Raw genomic sequence first — 23,412 nt, 5'->3', positions numbered from 1 at the left:
GCTGCCACCTTGTTCGCAATGCGCATCCTAGAAAGGAAGGACCCCGCCTCACCCAGCCCCGCCTTGTCTCCCCAGCGCTATAGGAAGAATTCTTTGGGGCTCTTAGTATTCCACAGTACAGCCTGAAAGCCACATGCCCAACCAGGTCTTGCGATTTCTATGGGTCTATTTTAAGTATTACCTCATCAGGGCCTGCCTACTATGCCTCCCAGTGGAAGGCTGTCCAGTGGGGCGTGGTGAGCTGCCAGCTCCAGGGAAGCAGCCTGTGGCTGGCATATGTGGCTGACCACAGGCTTTGGAGGCAAATGACAGCATGTCAGGCTGTAGGTCCAAGCTCCAGCTCCAGACCCGAGTACAGGTTGTAGCTGTGAAAACTTGAATGAGTCATTTCACCATCCTGAGCCTTAGTTTCCTTATCTTTACAGTGAATATAACAACTACCTCACAGACGTGTTTTGAGGCTCAAATGATGAAATCAATGGGAATGTGATTTGTCAGCTGTAACGCCTCATAAGAATACAAGTTGAAGTCGTTCCTGGAGCACCCAACCCCAAGACAATGTCCTGGGATCTCATCCCTCAATAATGGCCAGAGCCACTCCAAGCTGGGAAGGGGGAGAAGCTGGGACGCCCCCAAGAGCTAAGCCACATGCTCCTCAAGGAAGCAAGCATGTCTTCTTTTATACACGCCACGCCTCACACGCCTCGCATGGTATTTGAACCTCATCTCGCTGGTCATCGCAGCGTCCTCCTGAGACTGTCAGCTCAGGCATTACTGTCTCCATTTTAAGGAAGGGAAAGTAGCTCACGGCAGTTGAGTAACTTGCCCACGCCACACTGATGAGTTACAGAGCTAGGACTAGGACATAAAACCAAAAAACCAAACCCATTGCCATCGAGTTGCTTCATCTTAGCGACCCTATAGGACAGAGTGGAACTGCCCCGTAGGGTTTCCAAGGAGAGGCTGGTAGATTTGAACTGCTGACCTTTTGGTTAGCAGCCAAACACTTAACCGCTGTGCCACCAGGGCCCAACTAAAAGCCAGGTCCGCTGATTTCCAGTCCAGGTCTCTGCCCATTGTACCTGATTCCCTCTCAAAACACACACTGGTCACTGGGGAGCCTCGGAGCTTCCTCACTCAAGCCCCACATGATCGTGGGTTGATGGTTAAAAAACCCATTGCTGTCGAGTCAATACCGACTCATAGTGACCCTATAGGACAGAGTAGAACTGCCCCATAGCGTTTCCAAGGAGTGCCTGGTGGATTTGAACTGCTGGCCTTTTGGTTAGCAGCCATAGCTCTTAACCACTACACCACCAGGGTTTCTGGGTTTATGGTTACGGACATTTAATCTGGCCCATCTTTAGAGCCAGATACCCACATCTTCTAAAATAAGTCAGGAATTCATTAAAATCCATTTTCTTTTTTGTTACACAACATATACTCTCCTTCCTAAAGAATGATAACAGGTCAGCCTTCTGCCAGCATGGCCTGTGTAGGATAGTAACCAGCTCAAATATTTTAGTAAATTACCATCCCAGTGCTGAACTGGGGTACAACTTTCCGTTTGTAGAGTGGGCAGGATGTAAGGGTTGAGGCCCTGCCCCTAACTGTGTGTCTGCTGGCTGCCATCATTCATACCCTCAACAAATGACTTGGTTTTTACAGCAGCCACTTAGTTGATTGGCCTGCTTCTGCGCGCACTCTGTTGCAGTTGTTTTCCACATAGCAAGCACATGGGTATTTTAAAATGTAAGTCAGTCAGGTCAGTCCTCTGCTCCCAACCCTCCAGGGACTCCCATCCCACTCAGAATAAAACCCAGACTCCTTTCGGAGGCCTGTGGGCCTGCTGTGCCCTGGCTCTGGCTGCCTTTTTGAGTTCACTTCCTCCCCACTCTCCACCTCGCCCACTTCATTGCAGTCACACTGGACTCCTGGCTGTCCCCAAACATGGCTCCTTCCCTCACTTCATCCCAGCCTCTGCTCAGACGTCCCCTAACTGGGGACTCAGCCTGCCTTCAGTAGGACTCACACACCTGCCACCTGAGTCCCTTACCCTGCTGTCCTTTTCTTCTCAGCCTTTTATATTGATCAGTGGCCTATCTCCCCTCTCTAGAATGTAAGGGGTTGTTGTTGCTGTTAGGTGCTCTCGAGTTAATTCCAACTCAGAGCAACCCTGTGCACAAGAGAACGAAACACTGCCCGGTCCTGCGCCGTCCTCACAATTGTTACTATGTTTGTGCCCGTTGTTGCAGCCAGTGTGTCAACCCATCGCGTTGAGGGTCTTTCACTTTTGCATTGACCCTCCACTTTACCAAGCATGATGTCCTTCTCCAGGGACTGATCCCTCCTGACAACATGTCCAAAGTATGTAAGACATAGTCTCGCCATCCTTGCTTCTAAGGAGCATTCTGGTTGTATTTCTTCCAAGACAGATCTGTTCATTCTTTTGGCAGTCCGTGGTATATTCAATATTCTTCACCAACACCACAATTCAAAGCCTCCAGCTCTTCTTCGGCCTTCCTCATTCATTGTCCAGCCTTCACATGCACATAAGACAATTGAAAACACCATGGCTTGGGTCAGGCGCACCTTAGTCCTCAAGGTGACATCTTTGCTTTTCAACACTTTACAGAGGTAATTTGCAGCCAATTTCCCCATGCATAGTGTTTTTTGACTTCTTGACTGCTGCTTCCATGGGTGTTGATTGTGGATCCAAGTAAAATGAAATCCTTGACAACTTCAGTCTTTTTCTGCGTTTATCATGATTTTGTTTATTGGTCCAGTTGTGAGGATTTTTTTTTTTTATGTTGAGGTATAATCCACACTGAAGGCTGTGGTCTTTGATCTTCATTAGTAAGTGCTTCAAGTCCTCTTCACTTTCAGCAAGCAAGGCTTTGTCATCTGCATAATGCAGGTTGTTAATGAGTCTTCCTCCAATCGTGATGCCCCGTTCTTCACAGAGTCCAGCTTCTCATATTCTTTGTGCAACATACGGATTGAATAAGTACAGTAAAGGGATACAACCCTGATGCATACCTTTCCTGACTTTAAATCATGCAGTATCCCTTTGTTCTGTTCGAACGACTGCCTCTTGATCCATGTACAGATTCCTCATGAGCACAATTGTTACGGAATTCCCGTTCTCCACAATGTAATCCATAATTTGTTATGATCCACACAGTTTAATGCCTTAGCATAGTTAGTATTTGCTGCTCTACCCCAGTGCCTAGAACAGTGCCTGGCACACACAGGCACTTGTGTGGCGGATGAACCTCCTCTGGGCCAGGCCCCAGCACACAAAGACGAGGACGGCATGGTCCTATACTTACAGGGCTCACAGCTGGGTGAGGGTAAGTGCTATGTAGGGGGGAGGACAAGGCCCACGGGAGCCTAGAGAGGAGGCCCAGAATGGCCTTGGTGAGGGCTGAGCTATGGGGAAAGCCTACAGGGACAGGCATGGCTGACCTGGTCTTGAAGGACCAGTAGATGCTTGCCAGCTAGGAAGGAGAGGAGATCAGTCCGGGGAGAGAGAGCAGCCTGTGCAAAACCCCTGGAGGCCCAGGGAGAGCAGAGGTGAGGCTTGAATGGGCAGGCTTTAAGGTAGAATATTATCGGGCCTGGACTGCAGCTGGAGGCTGAGGCAGGAGCCTTCCGGGAATCCTCTCCCTGCCAGGCGAGTCCCTGCCCTGGAGCCATCTTTCTGCTCCAGACACTTAGAAAACCTGCCAGGACTTGGAGGGCTTGTCCTGCAAAGCCCCAGAGCCTTGGGCTCTCCCTCCCCCGGGGAGCTGCATCTGGGCTGCAGTGGTGATTTCTCTAGATGGAGTTGATAATGGTCTGCCTTGGTAACCACTATCTTCCTGTCTCCCGGCTCCTCAGGAACACAGTGCCCTATTTTGAGTAGCAAAAGGGTGTAGCTGAAAGAGCTTTGTAGACAGCCCTGGATTTGGCCTAGTTTACCACCTATTAGGAGGGTGAAGCCAAGACAGGTGATTTGTGCCAAGAACTCGGTCTCCTTACCTGTTAAATGTGTTGTAAAGACAACTTGCCTGATGGCTGTGAGAATCAGACAAGGTGATGTAGAAGCATGTTTCTAGTCTGCAAGGTGCTCACGTCCAGCAGGGGGCGCAGATGAGCACTCACACAGCTCCAGCAAAGGGGGCACTGGTCCAGGTTATGGGACCGATGGCAGTCGTAAGATGCAGAGGCAGAGAGGCAGAGGGTTTCCTGTGAAGATGTTCACAGGAAAGGCTTCATGGAGGGGTCCCTGGGACTGGGATGGGCATCGCAGGCAAGGGGACCACCAGAGCAAAGACAGGAGAGAAACACTTTCAGGTAGCCTGCTGAAGAGCTGCAAAGGTTACGCAAGAGAGCGGCTGGAGGCCAGGCCACAAGTGGGAGTTGATGGTCGCCCCCTGGGCCAGAAGCTGCCTCTCTTGCAGGCCGGGGTGCAGGATAGCCTAGGGACCACCCCAGACTCCAGATGCCTTGGAAGGCCACACTAGATTGTAAGTATCCACGCAGATGTCCACCCTGCCCCGTGACAACCTGTGTGTGTTTCAGGAGAGAGCACTTTGAGTCAGTCACTGGCAAGTAGAACCATTGCTCCAGAAGAGTGGTCCGTGTCCACCCTATTTCTCCATGGACCTCCAGAGCAGCCATCTGTGGTGTTGGGGTGCCCATCCCCCAGCTGGAAGGCCCTGCTCAAGGCAGGGGAGCCTATTTCACGTTTAGGGGTAGAGAGTGGCCTGGTCTTGGAGCAGGTGCAGGACTGGACAGCACAGGAGAGACCACTGGCCACCAGGTTCAACCTCAGGGACACAGGCACAGCTGGAGATCAGCCAGGCCAAGCCTAGTTAGCAGAATGTTCTTGCGTGATCTAGCCTCGAAATGACTTCCCTCTGTTGGTTTCGTCCATTGGAGCAAAAAATTGGGGATAAATACTTGCTGAAGAACCAAGTAGGTTTAATTAACTATAGTTTATAGTCTTTGGTATCAAAAAGGGCCCTGTGGGTCATAGCATCCAAGACTCTGGTTTTATAGGTGGAGAACCTAGCTCAGAAAGTCAAGCTGAGCAGAACTAGGGCTCAAATCGAGAACTTGTTAGGTATTCACCTGGCTGTATTTAATAGCCCACGTCCCTCCTGATCCTTCTTGCCAACTCTGGGACTGAAATCCAGTTGCTCGCCCCCTGGGGATGTAATAGCTAGAGGGAAGCAGGGAGAGCTGGGCCAGGGTCTGCGCCCTGGTGGTGTGGGCACCACCCCCCTGGGAGAATGTGTGAATTGCGGGGGGTTCTATCCACAAGTCTTGTTGAGGTGAAAGTGATGGAGAGACTCAGGCCCAAACAAAACTAAAAATATGGATCTTCTGAACCCCAAACCTAGAGGTTTGGTTAAAACTCACCTTAAGTTTCTCCACTGCTTTCTCCCAAGATACATGGCTTTTTTAAGGAGAAGCAGCCCATTTCTGGCCTAGTAAGTCAGCTGGGGGACTGGCCACCAAGGAGAGAATCTGACCCTGGAGGCGGCTCTGGAAGGTCTCTCGTATAGGCAGCTCTCGTGATGTGACCCACCACAGACAGGGGAGGGCCCCTGTGGAGACGGTGAGCTTGGATGGAAGCGCATGGGGCCTGGAGCTCTGGGACCTGGGTTCTGGCTCAGACTCTGCTACTGACTGACTTGATGTGGGCACATTTTTCCTCTCTCTGGGCATGCCTCACTCGATGGAGTAATGATAATACTCTTCTTGGTTCCTTTCTAGGACATGTTATGAGAATTTCATAAATAGCAAATGTGAGATGTTAACCACTGGTGATTCCTAAGAAGGAAAGAACCCAGCCTCCTTTGAGGTGCACTGTGTCAGACACCAGGCCGGCACTAGCATGTTCCTGATCTGCAATCCCGAGACTAGTGGTACTATTCTCATTTCTCAGACAAGAAATTAGAGCTAGAGATTCAATAACCTGCCCAAGGTCAGAGAATAAGTGACAAAGCCAGGACTCAGATTTATAGCCAAATGACTTCAAGTTTACATGCTTCAAGTTCCAGCGCCCCGAATGTCGTTGGCACTTAGTAAACGGTGGTTTCGTTATCGCCACCATCATCAGTGCCGTGCTTCCTCTCTGGTTCAGCCCCTGCAGGTGGAAAAATTAAATTCCAAAGGAGGAAAGTGCCTGGGCCAGGGTCACAAAGCCCCTTGGACTCAGTCTCTTAGCCATCAGGGGGAGCATTGGATAGGCAGGTGAGGACCACAGCAAGGAGGAAATAGAGAGGGGATGAGGTGCCAAGCTTCAGGGCCTCTCCTGGGCAGTAAGTCCGAGGTATATCCCAAATAAGGCTTCAAACCGGTTCAGTCCAGTTTGAACCCCTGCTGAGAATTTGCCTTTCTAACACGTTCTCTTCTGAGAGTTTGCATTTCTACCCCAGGTATACTGAATCAGAATCTACAGTTTAATAAGATTCCACAGGTGATTCTTATGTATAATTTCCTGGGAACTTATTAGAAAGGCAGATTCTCAGCAGGGGTTTGAACCAGAAGGAACCAGTTCAAAGTCCTGATCCCTGTCCCTCTGCAGCCTAGCATTGTGCCTTGCACATGCTGTACATATTTGCATTCTGCTCCAGGGAAGCAAAGAGGGAGCAGCCAATGCCCACGAGGGAAGACAGGGCCTCCATGCATTCAGGGATGGGGAGGAGTTAGGTGTGCCTGGCGCCTGGCCAAAGTGGGGGCCTAGCGGAGGCTGTCTGAGACCAGGCCGGGCATGTGGAGCGTAAGAGGCCTCAAACCCCGAAGAGGATTTTCTGTTTGAGTCCCTGGAGGGCCACTGTAGTTTCTTTGACTGCGGGAGGGTAAGGAAGTGCTTTCTGATGTTTAATCTGTAAGCTTAGATTCAGGGGACAAGGCGGAGAGGCTGTTTGGGAGCTCCTGGGATATCCCCAAGTAAGAGACAATGAGGCATGGTTGCAGGCAGGGCAAAGGGTGGCATGAGAGGCAGCATCCCCTTGAGGCCAGGTAGGGGCAGTGAGGAGAAACCAGAGCGACTGGAGGATGGCATCCTGGTGAGAAAGTGGGCACTTGGCATGATGCCAAGCTTGGGCATGTCCACGGATGTTCACTGCCTGCTGTGTTTGGGCCTGGCTGAGGAGTGCTTTACATAGGACACATGCAGAGTAGTCCTGCAGGGCAGGAGGAACACTCCCCGCAGGTGTCAGGGATGCCACAGAGACACCACACCATAAGCTGCTTCCAGGGGTCTGCCAGTCTGTGAGGTGCAGAAGGAACAGTCATTGTGCCCACAGGGTGCCAGCACTCAGGGAATAGCAGGAACATGTGGGCCCATCAGGGCAGGGTAGGCCCCCGGGGCACTGGGAGACAGGGCTGCTTGCTGACAGGGTGGACAGAGGACTGGCTTCCTGCAGGCAGGAAAGAAGCAGGAGGGGCAGGAGTCGGGCAGAGGGCAAGCAGAGATGGGGCTGGGAAAGGAGGAACAGGGAGCCTGGAGGAGCCTGGGAAGGGCAGGGCTGAGGTGGACCGGGGAATTTGGCTGATCACCTGTTCCCTTCTGACTCAGCACCTAGCCTTTCCCAGCCCATCGCCTCAGGGGATAACGACAGCCACAGTGGGAGGTCTCTTGTGACAGACACCTGGTGACACTGAGGCCTGTGAAGGGGACTCCCATAGGGGTCTAGACCGTTCTCCAGGGCCCCTGGAGCCTGCTGGGATCAGGTAGACAGGAGGGCTCTGATAGGCCCACTGGGAAGTTCATTAAAGATTGAAGTGGTGAAGCCCATTTGACAGCTGGGCGGCATATCAGCTTCCCACTGCATAAGCCAGGCAGCCGAGGAGGAAGAGGTAAGTGGCCAGGATGCGGGAGGCGCGCCTCCCAGGCTGTGCCAAGGGAGCAGGGCCCGTGATGGTCAGCAGGGAGTGGACCTTCCACTGTTTCTGCTTCTGCCACTGTGACTGCACCGTGCTTTTCAGAGTGAACTGTAGGTGACTGAGCTTCTCCCTCTCCTTCCTGCACCTCCTGGGCCTCTTCCTTCCCTCCCAGCTGCTCCTGGCGGGTGGGGGTGGGAGCTCTGCATTGGGGGACGTGCCTGTCGTTAACTGATGAGCAGGGTCCCAATGCTGGTTTACAGTGAGATCTTGCAGAAGCGGCAGGGTAGATGGCACACGTAGACGAGGCGTCAGGAAACCGGAGTCCATCCCAGCTGCACCATTCCCTCCAGGTGCCTATGGCCTTGGACAAGTTGCCTGTCCTTTCTGAGCCTCAGTTTCTCCATCTATAAAATAGGTTAGTAGGCCCAGCCTCAGATAATTGGGCAGATTAATCACAAAAAGATGTAGAGGGTTCTTGTAAGCAATAGAGGTGGGACAGACTTTATTCTGCTTGAGATTCTTTCCAAAGTACGTTCCGTGTCCTCAGTGGCTTATTAGGAGAGGGAGGACAAATATTTTGCTAGGGAAACGGTTAGCCTGACGACTTGGCTGGAGGTGTTCTGGCCTGGAAGCGGGAGGCCTGCCTTTTCACCCTGGCTTGGCCACTGGCTTACAACATGACCTTGGGCAAGTCACTGTCTTTCCCTGGGCCCCTGGGTCCCCATCTACGCAATGGGCGTGCAGAGGGGGCCGGTAAGTCAGCCGCTCACAGCGTCCAGGACAGCAGGGCCAGGCCTCCTGCCGCCATTTGTCAGAAGAGCAGAGGGCTGCTCCGGGTAATTGCAAGGGCTGGTCGGTGCTTCTTCCCACGTGGCCTGGGGCCGTGACCTCCTTCTCTGACTTCCAGTCTCTCCGCCTGCAAACCCGTTAGACCCTGACCTCTTAAACGCAGCTTTAACCACCGGAGTTGAGCACAGCTGGTAGGCCCACAGCCCCGGCTCGGGTACGAGGGTCTGTTACAGGACTTTAGCGGGTGATAAACCCACTGAATCTGGTGATCTGATTAAAACAACAAAACAGAACTGCCTCACCATGCGCCTGCCATAAGCCTAAATCCATGCAGTAAAGACCGGGCAGGAAAAGCACCACAAAATCCCCACAGGGCTCCTTGAAGCAAGCAGCTAAACTGGTGTTGAAATTGAGAGGGTGGCAGCAGGTATTTGTCCACTGCTAAGCCAAGCTTGGGAGGGGAGGTTTCTGAACGCAGAGGATGGGGAGGGACTTATTTGGGCAGAACCCTGGGCTGGGAGACGATTGTCTCGGGCACTGGTCCCAGCCCTACCACCAGTTCCTGTGTGCCCTTGGCTAGGGAACTCTAAAGATAGTGGCCAAAGCAGGGCTTCGCCCAGATCACAGATCCACCCCCATGAGGACACACGCCTCCTGGGCAGCAGGAAGAGAAGAAGGAGCCTGGAACCGGGATGGGCGTGCTGGGGAGGCTTCCCCCAGTCTCAGTGATGCTCTGTCATTCCAGAAGTGGGGACCCTGTGGAAAAAGGAGAAGGAGCCAGCAGAGAGGTGGCAGAGGGAGAGGGGACACAGAAGGGCTTGGGACGCTGCCCAGCCTGGACCAGGTGGCTGTTATCTGCCAACCAGAGATCCCATCCAGCATCACTGAGCAGGCGCTGGGTCCTTTGTCTCTGGCATGCCTGGGCTCTCAGGTTCCATCTTTTCAAGAGGCCCAGAGGATGCCTTTCCTATAGTGACTGCCTGGAAACCTAGCCTGTCCCTCTGTCCCAGAGGAGCCAGGGGCTGGCGCCCCAGAGTCTCATCAATGTTAATGGTGGGCAGGAGGGAGGCCCTTGTTGAGAGGAGGTGTCGGCAGTAGCTAGCCCACCTGCCCACCTGAGGCTGGATAAATGGAACGGCAGTGTCTGCACGAGGGCTGCAGCAGCCCCACTGCCCCACACCAGCCAGACCTCCCTGGGGACAGGGTCTCCAAGGCAGGGCTGTCCTCTGCAGGGACTCTCAAGCACGTGTTTACTTATCACAAAGGTAACGCTTGCTACTTGCAGGTAATTTGGAAATTCAGAAGGAGAATAATCCCATTATCCAGAGATAGCTATGACTGACCATTTTCTCTTTCCTTCTTTGTTCTATCCGTTGTGAAGACTTAGAGCCAGATGAGGCCATCAGTTCCATCCTCACGTTATAGAAACTGAGGCCCAGAGAGGGAGGGACCGCTCCCCAAGGCACTTAGCTAATGAATGGCAGAAGTCCAACAAGAGCTTGGGTCCCCTGACCACCAGTCTCCTGACTCCCAGTCCCCTCTGCAGGGGCTTTGTGTAAACTAGAGCCGTGCAGAGAGATCAGCCAGGAACCAGAGGGCCTGGAGACCAGGGAAGAGCAATGGCAGGCCTGGCTGTCTGCCCTCAAGAAGCAGGGCTAAGGGGAGCACGAATACTGTTCTCAGCTGCCTGAAGGCCACAGGCATCTCTTGAAAGACCACCCTGCTGGCCCTGACAGAGGCCGAGCCAAACCACTGGGAGCAGCCTTCTAGGAGAGCGTTCAGCCCACTGAGGAGGAAGGCGCCCTAACAGTGAGGACACCGCGCTGGGACAGCCCCGAGTGTCTCCTTGTAGGGATGTTTCAGCAGATAAGACAGGCTGCTTGGTGGCCTGTCCCCGCAACACGGAGAGGCTAGAGGGGTTCCCGAGGCGCTGCTCTGAGAGCCTGTGATCCGGATCTTTCTCTGGGCTCCGAAGCACTTGTCGCACACCTCTCCCTGGTCCCATGTGGCCAGGGGCGATGGGCAGGAGGCAGGCCCAGTCCCAGTTTTCGGGGCAGTGGGTGTTGACATGCCCTCCTGTCTAAGAGGAGTCAGCCAGGGCTCCCCAGCAGTGGCTCCCCTGCTACCGGCCCAGGCACTCGCCTTCCCCTCTCTCTGGGCCTCTTCTCTTGCCCTCTTCCTCTCTTCCTCCCCAGCAGGCAGCCCTCCTACTCCTCTCTAGGGCCCTCCTCTCCTCCCCTCCCACAGTTTCCTCCACCCTTCCTGGGAGGGAGTTCAGCAGGGCTTCCTGTGCACCTCAGTCATGACAACCAGTGGAGAGCATCCGCTTCAGACTCCTCCATTCCTGGGTTTCAACCCTGCTACTGACTTGCCAAGGAGCCCTGGTGGCACAGTGGTTAAGCCCTCGGCTGCTAACCAAAAGGGCAGGTGGTTCGAACCCACCAGCCACTCTTTGGGAGAAAGACCTGTTGATCTGCTCCCGTAAAGATTACAGCCTAGAAACCAAATAGGGCGGTTCTACTCTGTGCTACGGGGTCACTATGAGTCGGAATCAACTTGACGGCACCCAGCATTTACCTGCTAGAGGCCGTGAGGATGCTGTTAAGTCCTCCTACCTCAGCTTTCTTAAGGCTCCTGGAACCGCGTGAGGATTACATAAATAAGGTGTTCTCCGGGAAGTCCGTGGCACAGGGTGCTCACTCAGTTTGCATCTCTTCCTCCCCAGCCTCACCTTACACTGCTGTTGCCTTGTCCAAATACCGCCACCGTTGGTGACCTGCTGTCTCGGGCATCTGAGGCGCAGTCCCGGCTCAGCACTGGCTTCCCAGCTGTGAGGGCTGAGACCATCGGACTTCTGTTGTCTTTGAGGATGTTTCACCTGCTCTATGTCCGTCATTGATCGGAGGGCATCAGACAGCTTGCTTGGTGCCTAGTCACTCATTTATTCAACAAGTATTTATTGAGTGTCCACTATATGCCAAGAACTGTGTTGAGTGCTGGGAACATCAAGGTGAACAAAGCAGTTGTGGCCCCAGAGATTAAAGACCAGACTGTTTCCTGACTTCCCTGGCGTGCACAGCTTATGTGATGTATCTGAGTGTGTTAAGGAGCCCGTCACGAGCAGAGACCTCTGAGCAGGTGCCGTCTGTACAGCTCCTGCAGACGCGCAGCCGGGCCTGACCTGACCTAGCATGCACAGTGTGTGTGAAGTATTTCAGTGAGCTGAGGGGCCCATTGTAAGCAGAGACCTCTGAGCAGGTGCTGTCTGTATGGCTCCCGCAGACGCACAGCTGGGCCGGGCCTGACCTGACATGCACAGCGTGTGTGATGTATCTTAGTGAGCCAAGGGGCCCATCGTAAGCAGAGGCCCCTAAGAAGGTGTTGTCTGTATAGCTCCTGTAGGCGCTCAGCCGGGCCGGGCCCAACCTGGACTGTCCTGGTACTTGCCCATCTCCCAGCACATCGGCCAGTGGCCCAGGGAGGGTGTGGCCCACACCTAGGTCACTCCCTACCCTGATGGGGCCTCTTTCCAGCCCACCCTGCATCCTGGCAGTATGCGGCTTGGGCACTTCCCTCTCTCTCATCTGCTCCCCCTTCTGTTAAACAAGAACCACTTTGTTGAAGAGGAGGGGGCCTGGCGTTGGAATCCATTGTCGGATCCTGCATCAGAGACATAAGATGTAAAAGCCTTTGTAAGAGTGCCATACAAGTGCCAGGTATAATCACAACTCATCCTCGGAACAGCCCAGCAGAGGGCATTTGGTGACCATCAGCGTTCCTGCTTACAGATGAGAAGCTGGGTGGCGGGGATGACTTACCTGCAGTCTGCTGTGAGCCCTAGACTGCTGCTGCGGTCCAAGGCCACTCCCTTCCTCTCTGGCTGGCTGACCTCCTCACCCTCCTTCTCCCATCTCTTCCTCTCAGCTGGGCCCATGGCTGGGGGCTCACGCAGCCTCACCCTCTCTTCTGTGTTTTCTCCTCTGTGCTTTCCACCTCATGACCCCCAAGAGTAAAGGACCTCCTCTGGGTCCCTACAGCGTCTGGAGGCATAGGTGTTGGATGGAACTTAGAACTCAAGCTGGAGTGGGGCCTCTATGAGGGGAGACCTTAGCCCTTCCCCAGGAAGCATACTGGTCCAGGGGCTTCAAGCAGACAAGACTGCCCCTTCCCCTGGTCTGTGTGCAAACAGGCGGCCACTCGGCTAGGGCCCATCTAACCTTCCCACCCTCTGCCCCGATGGCTACCAGGGCACAAGCTCCGCTGTCATGGGTGTGTGCTACAAAACGTCAGCAGTTCACAGCTCTCCCAGACCTTTGTTTGACGTTCACTCCAAGTTCCCTTTCTCTTTTTTACTTTCCTATAGTGTGAATAGGGGCAGGTGGTTCAGTGGTAGAATTCTCACCTTCCATGTGGAGACCCAGGTTCGATTCCTGGCCAATGCACCTCAGGCTTAGCTACCACCTGCCTGTCTGTGGACGTGTAAAACATGTTGCTGTGATGGTGAACAGGCTTCACTGGAGCTTCCAGACTAAGGTGGACTAGGAAGAAAAGCCTGGCGATCTGCTTCCAAAAATCAGTCTATGAAAACCCTGTGGATCACAATGGTCCAGTCATCAACTGATCATAGGGATGGCACAGGACCAGGCAGCATTTCTTCCCATTGTGCACCGGGTCGCCATGAGTCAGGAGTTGACTCGACAGCAGCTCGCAGCAACAAGACCAGAGTATGAACAGGCTCTTGATTTTGACTCTAGCAAAACACATCTGAGATGAGTAAGAGAAGGGTGAGATCGCCTTGTTGGAGGCCCCAGTGGGTGGGCCATGCCCTGCCTCTTGACGAGATCAGCTCCCAGGCTCAACAAGGTTGCCGACACCAAGGTAGCCTCTGAGCCAGAGCCCCCCACCACTCATCCTGCATGCCTCACAGGGCCGTGGTGGGGCTGGCTGGGGAATGAGGGGGCAGGCAGAGGACTGCGGGGAAGAAAGCACCCCATAAATTGGAGAGCGAGGTGCCTTTTTAACAGTACAAGCAAATCAGATCGGGGCTGAAGGGCCATTTAAGTTTGCAAGGACACAGGCAGCCCAGTAATTAACAAGAAATTTTTGGCCCCGTGGAAAGGTCACCCAGAGAATTTGCTGTAAGTAATAATGAAAACGAACATTTCCCAGGGCTTTTATGGCTGCCAAGCGCTTTTCCATGCAGTTCACTTGTTCCTCACTGCAGCTTTGTGAAGTACTGTTACTATTATTCCTCCCATTTTCTAGGTGAGGAGCCCTGGTGGCGTGCGCAGTGGTTAGGAGCTCGGCTGCTAACCAACAGGTCGGCAGTTTGAATCCACCAGCTGCTCTTTGGAAACCCTATGGGGCACTTCTACTCTGTCCTAGAGGGTCGCTATGAGTCACAATCGATTCGACGGCAACGGGTTTGGTTTCTAGGTGAAGAGCACATTGATTTGCCCGGGATGCACAGCCATGTATCACCCCAGGCTGCCTGGCCCTGATCAGAGCCTTACGGGGATAAGGCAGGTCGATGTGGTCCTTAAATGCATGTCCGCCGTGCATGTACCTAGAGGAGGGTGGCAGCACACCATTGCAGGAGATGACAGCGGAACTCTGTGACAGCTGCGCAGAGCTGGTGTCCTCTGGCAGAAGCAGGTGTGACATGTAGCGCCCATGGCAAAGGCTGCAGCCACGGCCCCGTCTTAGTCTGGCCCCAAGGCCTCCGGTAAGCAGTGGGCAAGGGGCTGCAGGGAATCGGGATCTGCCTCCTCTTGGAACAAGCATGAGTTCCAGCTTCCTGCTAAGCCAGGCAGGCGTCTCTGTGGCTCGTCTCTTCCAGCTGTATTTTCTTCTGACCCAGCTCTGCCCCTTCCTTTGCCGGTGCTCTTTCCCCAGAGTTGGCGACCATGAGATCCCAGTAACCTCCCCAACTCAACTCAGTAACACACACCAGGTGTCTGACGTGAGCCAGGCCCCAGCCCAGAGTGATGAGAGGCTGATGCCTGCCCTCAGGAAGCTCAAAGTCTAGTGAGGGAAAGAAGACCTGCCCTGAGACTAATATTAGCTGGAAAGTTGTGTGTTTTCTGAGAGGCACTTGGGCATTGAGTGGAGAGGAGAGTAAGAGCTTAGGAAGCCTTCGTGGAAGAGGTGACTTTGCAGTTGGGCCTTGAAGGCTCAGCAGGTGAAGATGGCAGGGGAGGAGGTTGTCCTGGTGGACTGAATAGACAGACAGACAGAGGGGGCAGGCAGTGCATGTGCTTGGGGCTCAAGGAGCAGACACAGAAGGCCTGCAGGCTTCCAGCAGATTCCTTCAGGTTTGAACCCTTGCGGAGAATTTGCATTTTTAACAAGTTCCAGCTGATGCTGCTGGTTAGGGACCAAGTCTGAGAAGCACTAGTAGAGCAGTGGTTCTCGGAATTTATTATACATAAGAATCACCTGGGGGTCTTGTTAAACTGTAGATTCCGATTCAGTATATCTGGGGTGGAAATGCAAATCCTCAGGAGGGATTTGAACCAGAATAAAGTGATTCAAATCCCTGGAAGGCCTGCCTATGGGACACGTCACAGAGGAAGAAGGCACAGGGGAGCTGGGCCAAAGCCTGCAGAGCCTGAGTCTTACTCAGGGCGCTTGCACCCAGCCTGTTTGCAGGAGCTCACTTGGGCTGCATGTGGAAGATGAATGGGTGTGGGTGAGGGATGGTGGATACAGAGCCCGTGGCCCAGGAGGGACACTGAGGCAGCCACGTGAGATGGAGAGTTTCAGACGCAGCCTCAGTGGGACTCGGTGACAAAGGAGCCGTGGGAGGGGAGGAGGAGGAGCTGAGACCCCACCCTCTCCCTCACCCGGGCTGTGGCTCCGAGACCCTGCTGTGGCATCAGAGACATCAGGCTCCTCCACCCTGGCTTCTCACTGCATCGCACAGCAGGTCTGAGCCCACTGCAGGCCAGGACAGACTTGCATCTGATTAATCGGGGCCCAGGAAGGCTGCTCACCTGAGGTTTCCCTCCACACGGGCTGCTGCCTGGGCCTCCCAAGGGCTCGGAGATGGCTCTGGAGAAGAGCCCCTTCCTCATCTGTCTTCCCTGCCCCACTGGGGCAGCTGTGGCGGGGGATGGGGCTAAGCCACCTGCCAGGGGTAAGAGACAGTAAAAACCCACCTGCTACAGATACCTTCGTGCCGCTAGACAGACCCCTTCACCTCGCTGGGTCTCAGGTCCCTTCTCTAAAACAAAAGGACTGTACTTCGTAGTATTATGGACCCTTATAGCTAAAAAAAAAACTTAACTTTTTCATTTAAGAAGAGTGGAAGGCCTCGTGCCACCAAAGGCTATCTCGTCCTCCTCTGAACTAAAATTCCAGCTGCTTCATTTTGAAATATGTCTTCTTGCATGGGCTGGGGCTCCTGTGGGGCACCCCACTCTCAGGAGGAATGGGCTGGCTGAGGGTGTGGGGGGAAGCCCAGTCCAGCAGGCAGACGAGGCATGCAGCACACGGCCACAACAGACCCCTGTGTCCACAGCTGGCCGCTGTGGGGGCAGCGGGACTGGTGGTAGGGTGGAAACAGTGAGAGTGACCCAGGCAAGGCCAGGCTGGCAGACTCAGAAAGACCTTTCAGCACCAGCAGATCACAGGCCTTACAAGTCCTTGGTCCAAGGGAGGGGACTGGCCAGAGCCCTCCAGCCAGCGTGCTAGACAAGGTCAAGGGCAGATCAAGGGGCATGGTGAGGTCAGAAGCCCGATTTCAGAGGGTCGAGGAGACAGCACAAGTGAGGAAGCAGAAAGAACAATTGGAGTTTGAGGAGGGAGGGAGGTAGAAGGGATGGTTTTAACCATGTGAACATGTGATCGTGTTTGTTGATTCAGAGGGAAGAGCCGTGAGAAAGGGAGAGAGATGGGGTAGGCATGCCGGGTGAGAGGACCAACGTTTAAAAGAAGGCCGGGGATGACTCTCCTGTGACGGGGCGGGTGGGCAGCGATGGACACAGTCACGGGTACATCTGTCCGAGGCCTGGCGTCCTCCGCTTTCACCGACCACGGTACTTCTCTGTCCACAGGCCCCTCCGCACAGCGGCAGGCGCAGAATGGCCCCTCTCCCGATGAGATGGACATCCAGAGAAGGTAACGAACACCCCACCAGGCAGACTAGTGTGGCAGCCCCCCCAGTAGGTGCCCACTGCCCAGAGCACCCTCAGCAAGCAAGGGCCAGGGCTGCCAGAGACACAGACGGGCTGGGGAAGCAGGCCCAACAGCGGAGAGGGAGCAAGCTCACTGCCGTTTGTACTGGAAGTCAAGGTCAGGAATGACTGAACGTCTATGCTCTTAACTTCGGTATTGCATGATCAGCCAGCAGTGTCCCAAGCGCTGCTCAGACTGTTCCATTCGCCTTCCCAAGTGCATCAGTCCCCTCTACACACGACATGGGTCAGTCAGGTGCCAAGGCCACCCTGCTGGATCTGGGCAGGGACAGGCTGGCCCAGGTCCGCCTGCTCCGAGCCCTGGTCCTGGCCACCACCCACGCTGCCTCTTCTCTCCTTCTGTCCTGCTCCTGCCACTGCCATTCTGGGTGCCTGGGGAGAGTGACACAGCCCCTCCGGGGAGCCCCTGCCTGCTCACCTCCTGGGTGGAGGCCCTGAGGGTGCTCTGTGACCTGTAGGTACTTTTACAGTGTGGCCAGGGCACTGCCCCCGGCATGGTTGGGCCCAGCCTGTGGAGGGGGCATCCCATGGGGCATGGTCTGAGGGCTAGGGAGCGTCTAGGCTGTGGTCCTGAACTTCTAGAGGAGCAATGGTGGCTCAGGCAGGAGGGGCCTCCCCAGGTCACATACTTGGAAGTGGCAGGTCAGGGCTTGAACCCAGCCTGTCATCTGCAGGGAGGGTCTCCACCTCATCTGATGGGTCGGTGGAGCTGTGTCGAGGGAGAGCAGGCACGGGCCAGTCCACCCTGACCCCATGTTCTAGAACGCAGGAGCAAAGCTCCAGGGCTCTGTAACTGGACCCCAGTAGAGCCGGCCTAGGAGCCGAGAAAGCAGACTACCCCCACCCCCGCCCTGGTGCCATCTCTCCAGACTCCTTCTCTTCTCCAGGTTCACTCTGACGATATAAGAAATGAATACCTCAGGCCCCTTCTAGCCCTGACGTTAGATTTTATGACCATTACTGCTCTGGACCTCAGTTTCCCCATTTTAAAGAACATTGTTAACCCTTGTTCTGCCCACCTTAAGCAGATGAGGCAATGAGTGGAAATATCCTTCAAGTACAAGGAATCCGCTCTTATTCATTCCTGTGTTTACTGACCCCATAGGAGTTAAGAGCTTTACAACTGACAGTGGGCTTTTACATGCTTTGTCTCCTTTTAACACTCGCCCTAACTCTTAGGGGCTGCTGTTACTGTCACGGTTTCTTAAATGAGCAATTGAGGCTCAGAGAATGGAAATGACTTGTCCAAAGCAACCAGGGAGTTAGAGGCAGGTTCAGGACTGACCTCAAGTCTGAGCTCATCTGTCTTCACCAGGCCCAGTACCATCCCTACCCAGAGCAGGGCGCCCACCAGGTCTGAGCCGTAAATGTCCAGCAGCAGATAGGTGCTCGACAGAGCTTCAGTTGTTTTCTCAGAACTGGTCAAAAATGTCCAGACTGCGTTACTTCAGCTCACAGCCCTAGTGCCCTGGGGAGCTGGCTGCAGAGGACGGGTCAGTTTTGCCTGCGGAGTCTGTCCACGGACTGAGCGGCCCCTGGTGGTCAACCTGTGAGCCACAGGATTCACAGGCAGTGAAGGCAGGGACCCATGGTCCCAGGGAGGCTCATTCACACAAGAGGCTGGGGAGCTGTGGCTCACTTGGGGGTTACACAGCAAGTGGGTGACTCCACGCACAGGAGCCACCTTTTCTCACGCACACAGCAGCATCAGTGCCGATCAGACTTCCCCATTTTGCCATGGGTTTCCAAGCATATGCATCCTGTTGGGGAGGTCAGCGTTTTGGGTGCTGCTTCAGCAGTTTGGATAGAGAAGCTAACGCAGATGCGGCGGCATCGACAGCATCCTCACAGAGCCTGGGAAACAGACGTTGCGGGGCTGATCTCACACACAGGAAACTGAGGCCCAGCGAGGAAAAGGACTTGCCTGGCTCACAAAGCCATTAACCCCAGAACCGGCACAGCAAAGCTAGCTGCCTCTAAATGCTCCTTGCAGTAAACTTCGGGTCCCAGTTTCCCTAGCTCTAAGATCACACCAACTCCATGAGGCATTTACTGAGCACCAGCTGCATGCAGACACAGGGTCAGGCACTAGACAAACAGCTTGCCCTAACTCCAGGCTGGAGATGCGTGGCCAAGCCCTGTGCTTCCCTGGCCGCCCTCCCCACCATGGCAGCCATCACTGCAGGCCTCCAGCATGCTGTCCCACTGAGCCCAGTTCTGGCCTGCTGCCACCCCTGGGCTGGGTAGTTTGGTTTCTTAAGTCTCCTCTTGCTCCAGTGATTCTGTAGACGTATTTGTGGGTGATGTCCTCACCTTTAACTGTCCCGACCCTCTCTGTCATGAGAACCAGGCCATTTGCACCCACCAAGGCACCCGTAGCTTTGCACTGAGCACACCGTGTGACCCTATAGATGGGGGCGGCCTGCACTAGGTTCTGTGGGATCAGGGATGGAGACATGCAGCCCCAGTGTCCGTCTCTGCCACACCAGCAGTGCCTAGAATTGTCCCGGGCACTTAGCCAGGTGTGGGAGCAAGGATGGAGACATGCAGCCCCGGTGTCCGTCTCTCCCACAGCAGCAGTGCCTGGGATTGTCCCGGGCACTTAGCCAGGTGCAGGGAGAACTGGCCTACCTGGGGCTGCCGAGGCCCTAGCCCCGCAAAGCCAGGCACACTCATCAAGCCTGGAAAAGTGTGGCCATGTTAGTGAGCGAAGTCAGATTGTCCCGGTGGTCGTTGGAACCTTCTCTGAGAGCCTCCCTGTCCAGGTGTGCACCGAAAATCAGGAGACTGCCGGCACTCACTTTTGGGAACCTTGGTCCAGTCACATTCCCTCGGGGGTCAGCAGGCTCTGCCACTCGAGGCCACAGTCGGGGGACAGGCCCTTCAGGGTCACCCAGCCCCACGCACAGAGTAGGCTCACAGGCAGCATGGAAACCTGACCGCAGCTTGGGCTGGGGACAGAGGCGTGTTTTCCTGGGGCTCAGGTGGACGTTCTTTTTCAGACAAGTGATGGAGCAGCAGCAGCAGCGTCAGGAGCCTCTGGAGAGGAGAACCTCGGCCACAGGTGAGAGTGCCCACCTCCTCTGGGGCCGAGTCCCGGCCCCTACGCCCAGTGGACAGCCAGGTGTCCAGGGGCATGCCGGCCCTCTGCGAAGAGGTGCTGATTGTGTAGGTATCCAAAGCACGATGGTCACTTCAGAGTGAGGGAGGGGACCAGGGAGCAGAGCCGAAGGTTGAGAGTTCACTCGGCGCGGTCTAGCCCACGTCAGGCACCGTGCTAGAAGCCGGGGACGCGAGATGGGCAAGACGGACACAAACCTGCCCCCAAGGACCTCACTATCCAGTGAAGAAGACAGACGAAGTGACACTTATCCTATCACTTAGTACACATTGTGACCAAGCCACACGCAGGGCACTAAAGCCACGGAGGAGAAGACTTCCCCGAGAAGGTGTTGGCTAAGCTTCGGTCTGACGCTGGATGGAACTTAGCACATGAGAGGAGGAAGAAGAGAGGGTTTTCTGGAAAATGGCAGGCTTGATAAATAAGTACCAGGCTTTATCATAGACTCGGTACTTTCATAGCCTTGGTCTTGGTCTCTTACACACCCCTGGAAATGAGCAGGTGACTATTACCTTGTCTAACTGATGAGAAACTTGAGCCCCAGCTGAAGACAGGCGCCCTATTGTGAGAATGCCGCCTGCTGCCATAACCTTGCCCCCCAGGCACCCTGCTCCCACTGGGTTGTTCTCTGCACTGGGGCCACATGACTGTTCCATGCACGCTGGCCCGTTGTGTCGTTGTACCACCCCTTACCTCCCCACTTCTCCCCTCTCTGCACTCTGGCCTCCCTGGCCGCCCTCCGTGAGATCCTCTGTGCCTCCTGTCCCAGTGCTGTCGGGCCTCTGCCCGTCACCCCTCCACCTGGAAGCAGCCCGCCTCACCCAGCTCCGCTCCTGCTGCGCACACCCAAGCTCAGGCGTCGCTTCCCTGAGGAAGTCCTCTGTGCATTTCTGGCCAGTCAGCCCCTTTCACACGTCAGGATGGCACCAGGCACCTGCTCTCAGTAGCATCTATCACCTTATCACCATTACCATTTTGCATTCACAGTGTGCCTGGTTGAGTGTTTCCCACTCGGCAGTGAGCACCATAAGCCGAGTGCGGTGGCTGTCTTTGTAACAGTCCCAGCACCTGGCCGGGCCTGACCCACACGGGTGCTCCGTCACTGTTGGACACAGGGTGGCTGGACACATGGATGGTGACTGGCAGACTCTCCTCCAAGAGCCCAGTTGCCTATCACAGGCACTCAGCATTGTTCCCTTACATGTGACCCAGTGACCAGGTAGCCCATGGTTACCTGCCACAGTCACAGCTGGACCTCGGGAACCAGCGTCTACCGATGTCTCAGATGGTGCCCAGTACTTAGAAGGAACAGAAAAGAAGAAAGGGCACAGTTTGTGCCACAGAGAGCTTCCTCTCCACTGGAGAAGCGTGAGAGGAACAAGGGAAAGGTTGCTGAACTCCAGGAGCGGCAGCCCGTGTGTGGCCTGTGGGTCCAGCGACCCCGGTGCTAAGGAGGCCAGCAGTAGGGAGGACCTGGAACAGAGCCCTTGAGAGCAGCTGCCCTCTGCCCTCGCCCAGGGACCCAAGAGCACAGCCAGGCGGGCCACGGCAGGGGCTGGGTCTGACAAGGCCGCTGTTGTGTTCCAGGGCCCATCCTCCCACCGGGGCACCCCTCATCTACAGCCAGTGCGCCCCTCTCCTGCAGCGGGCCTCCACCCCCACCCCCACCCCCTGTCCCGCCCCCGCCTCCACTGCCAGCAGGAGGAGCACAGGGGTCCAGCCACGATGAGGGCTCCGTGTCCGGACTGGCTGCCGCCCTGGCTGGGGCCAAGCTACGGAGAGTCCAGCGGGTAAGCTTTCCAGGTCCGAGGCCAGAATGGGCGTGGAGGGTAGGTTCACGTTGTTGGGGGTCAGATCTCTCACCCCATCTCCAGAGACTCCCCTTTAAAGATGAAACAGAGAGGTTTGCCCTCTAGCCCCCATCTCCTGCTGTGAGTCCTTTGTTCTCGCCACTCTGCCAGGTCGTGTTGTGGAAACTGGTTCCGTTGGTGCATTTCCTTCTCTCGCCCTCAGCGGATAGCCTAGGATGTGGGCGTCTGGACTGAGCTGTGAATGTGGCTCCCACAGGAGGAGCATCTCTGACCTTGGGCTTGAACTTATTTCCTTCCCCAGAGACCTGCCCCCTCCCTGCCATGGCTGGTCTTGGAAAGGACGCAGACTCTAAGCCTCAGTTCAGGAAGGTGTCTGCTAACTGCTAGCCTGGGGCTCATTCTTGTCCCCCTGGGTTCTAATTTTCTCACCTATGAATTGGGGGAAATTGGACTCAGTGACCCCTCAGGCCTCTTTTCCCGCTGCCATTTTAAGATTCACACGTACACACACGTACACTCACACTCACGCATAGGCCTTTCTCCCCTTCACATCGGCACTGCCTGTCCCACCACGAGCACCAGGGTCTGAATTAGCACCTCCTTTTCCTTTAGCCAGAAGATGCGTCTGGAGGCTCCAGTCCCAGCGGGACCTCGAAGACTGACCCTAACCGGGCGAGCAGTGGGGGTGGAGGAGGAGGCCTCATGGAAGAAATGAACAAGCTGCTGGCCAAGAGGTGCGTCGTCCCCCAACTCTACCCAGCTTACTTGTCAGGTGGCACTGCTCCTCGCCTGTCACATGAGCTTAGCTGGCAGGAGAGTGTTCATCAAGTTTTCCCTTCTCAAGAGGGCCATTCTGAGGCATCAAACCAAAAGAAACCTCCAGCCTCCAGAGCCCTCATCTTCCCAGTTGACTAAGTGTTCATTGAAGTGTCTACACTGGACCAGCCCTGTCTTGAGCAGAGATAAATTTGGTGATAACTTCAGAGGGAAAGGAGGAACGGTCCCCGTGCCTGTGAGCCCAGAATGAGAGGATCTGGGCCCAGTGCTACTCACAGGACTCTGGGCAGTGCTGTGGTGAAGGGTCCCGCCCTGTGGGCTCATCGTGGGGGGCCCCAGAGGACCAGGCCCTGAAGAGACGGCTCCATCCATGTCCTGGGTGGGCTCTGGACCCGGGGCTCTGTCATCTGGGCCAGAAAAGAAGCCATTTCTCCATCCCCATGGGGAGGGCAGGGTGTGGCTCAGCTGGCCGATGGCCGTTGTTGTCACCGTGCCTGTTGTCCCCATGAAACCTGAGCAGGTAGACGATCAAACTGCCTTTCTCCGCTGCGTGCAAAGCTCATGCTTTATTTTCCATGTGGCCTGGCAACGGGAATGCGCTGACACAGATCAGTGCCTGCTCACCTGGCACCAGATGGCCAGGAGCCTGGCCCTTTGGAGCATGCCCTCGGCTAAGAGAAGCCTGGCGCACATGAAGCCATGCGGGCCCTGCCCCACCCACGACCCACCTGCCCTTTCCCGGGACCAGGGCATCTACATCATTGTCCTGTTAAATCTTGTTCAGTCCCGGCAGCAGACAGGGCCCCAGCTGAGCTTCTGAGCACAGGTCGGT

At 55.2% G+C, this 23,412-nt stretch overlaps 1 protein-coding gene across 3 annotated transcripts in view; it reads left to right on the top strand.

Annotated features, from left to right (window-relative positions):
- The window catches only part of EVL (Enah/Vasp-like), a 197,674-nt gene that overhangs the window by 161,527 nt on the left and 12,735 nt on the right, over window positions 1-23,412 (top strand). For all 3 annotated transcript variants that reach the window (XM_049899522.1, XM_049899520.1, XM_049899521.1), the window contains exons 4-7: window positions 16,731-16,794; window positions 19,874-19,935; window positions 21,580-21,782; window positions 22,416-22,537. In XM_049899522.1, the coding sequence (XP_049755479.1) occupies window positions 16,731-16,794; window positions 19,874-19,935; window positions 21,580-21,782; window positions 22,416-22,537 (451 nt within the window). The remainder of the gene's footprint in view (window positions 1-16,730; window positions 16,795-19,873; window positions 19,936-21,579; window positions 21,783-22,415; window positions 22,538-23,412) is intronic.

This window comes from Elephas maximus, chromosome 10, assembly GCF_024166365.1.
Source record: "Elephas maximus indicus isolate mEleMax1 chromosome 10, mEleMax1 primary haplotype, whole genome shotgun sequence".
Taxonomy (NCBI): Eukaryota; Metazoa; Chordata; class Mammalia; order Proboscidea; family Elephantidae; genus Elephas; species Elephas maximus.
The sequence above is the reverse complement of the archived record's forward strand: the minus strand, read 5'-3'. Positions and strand labels throughout refer to the sequence as shown.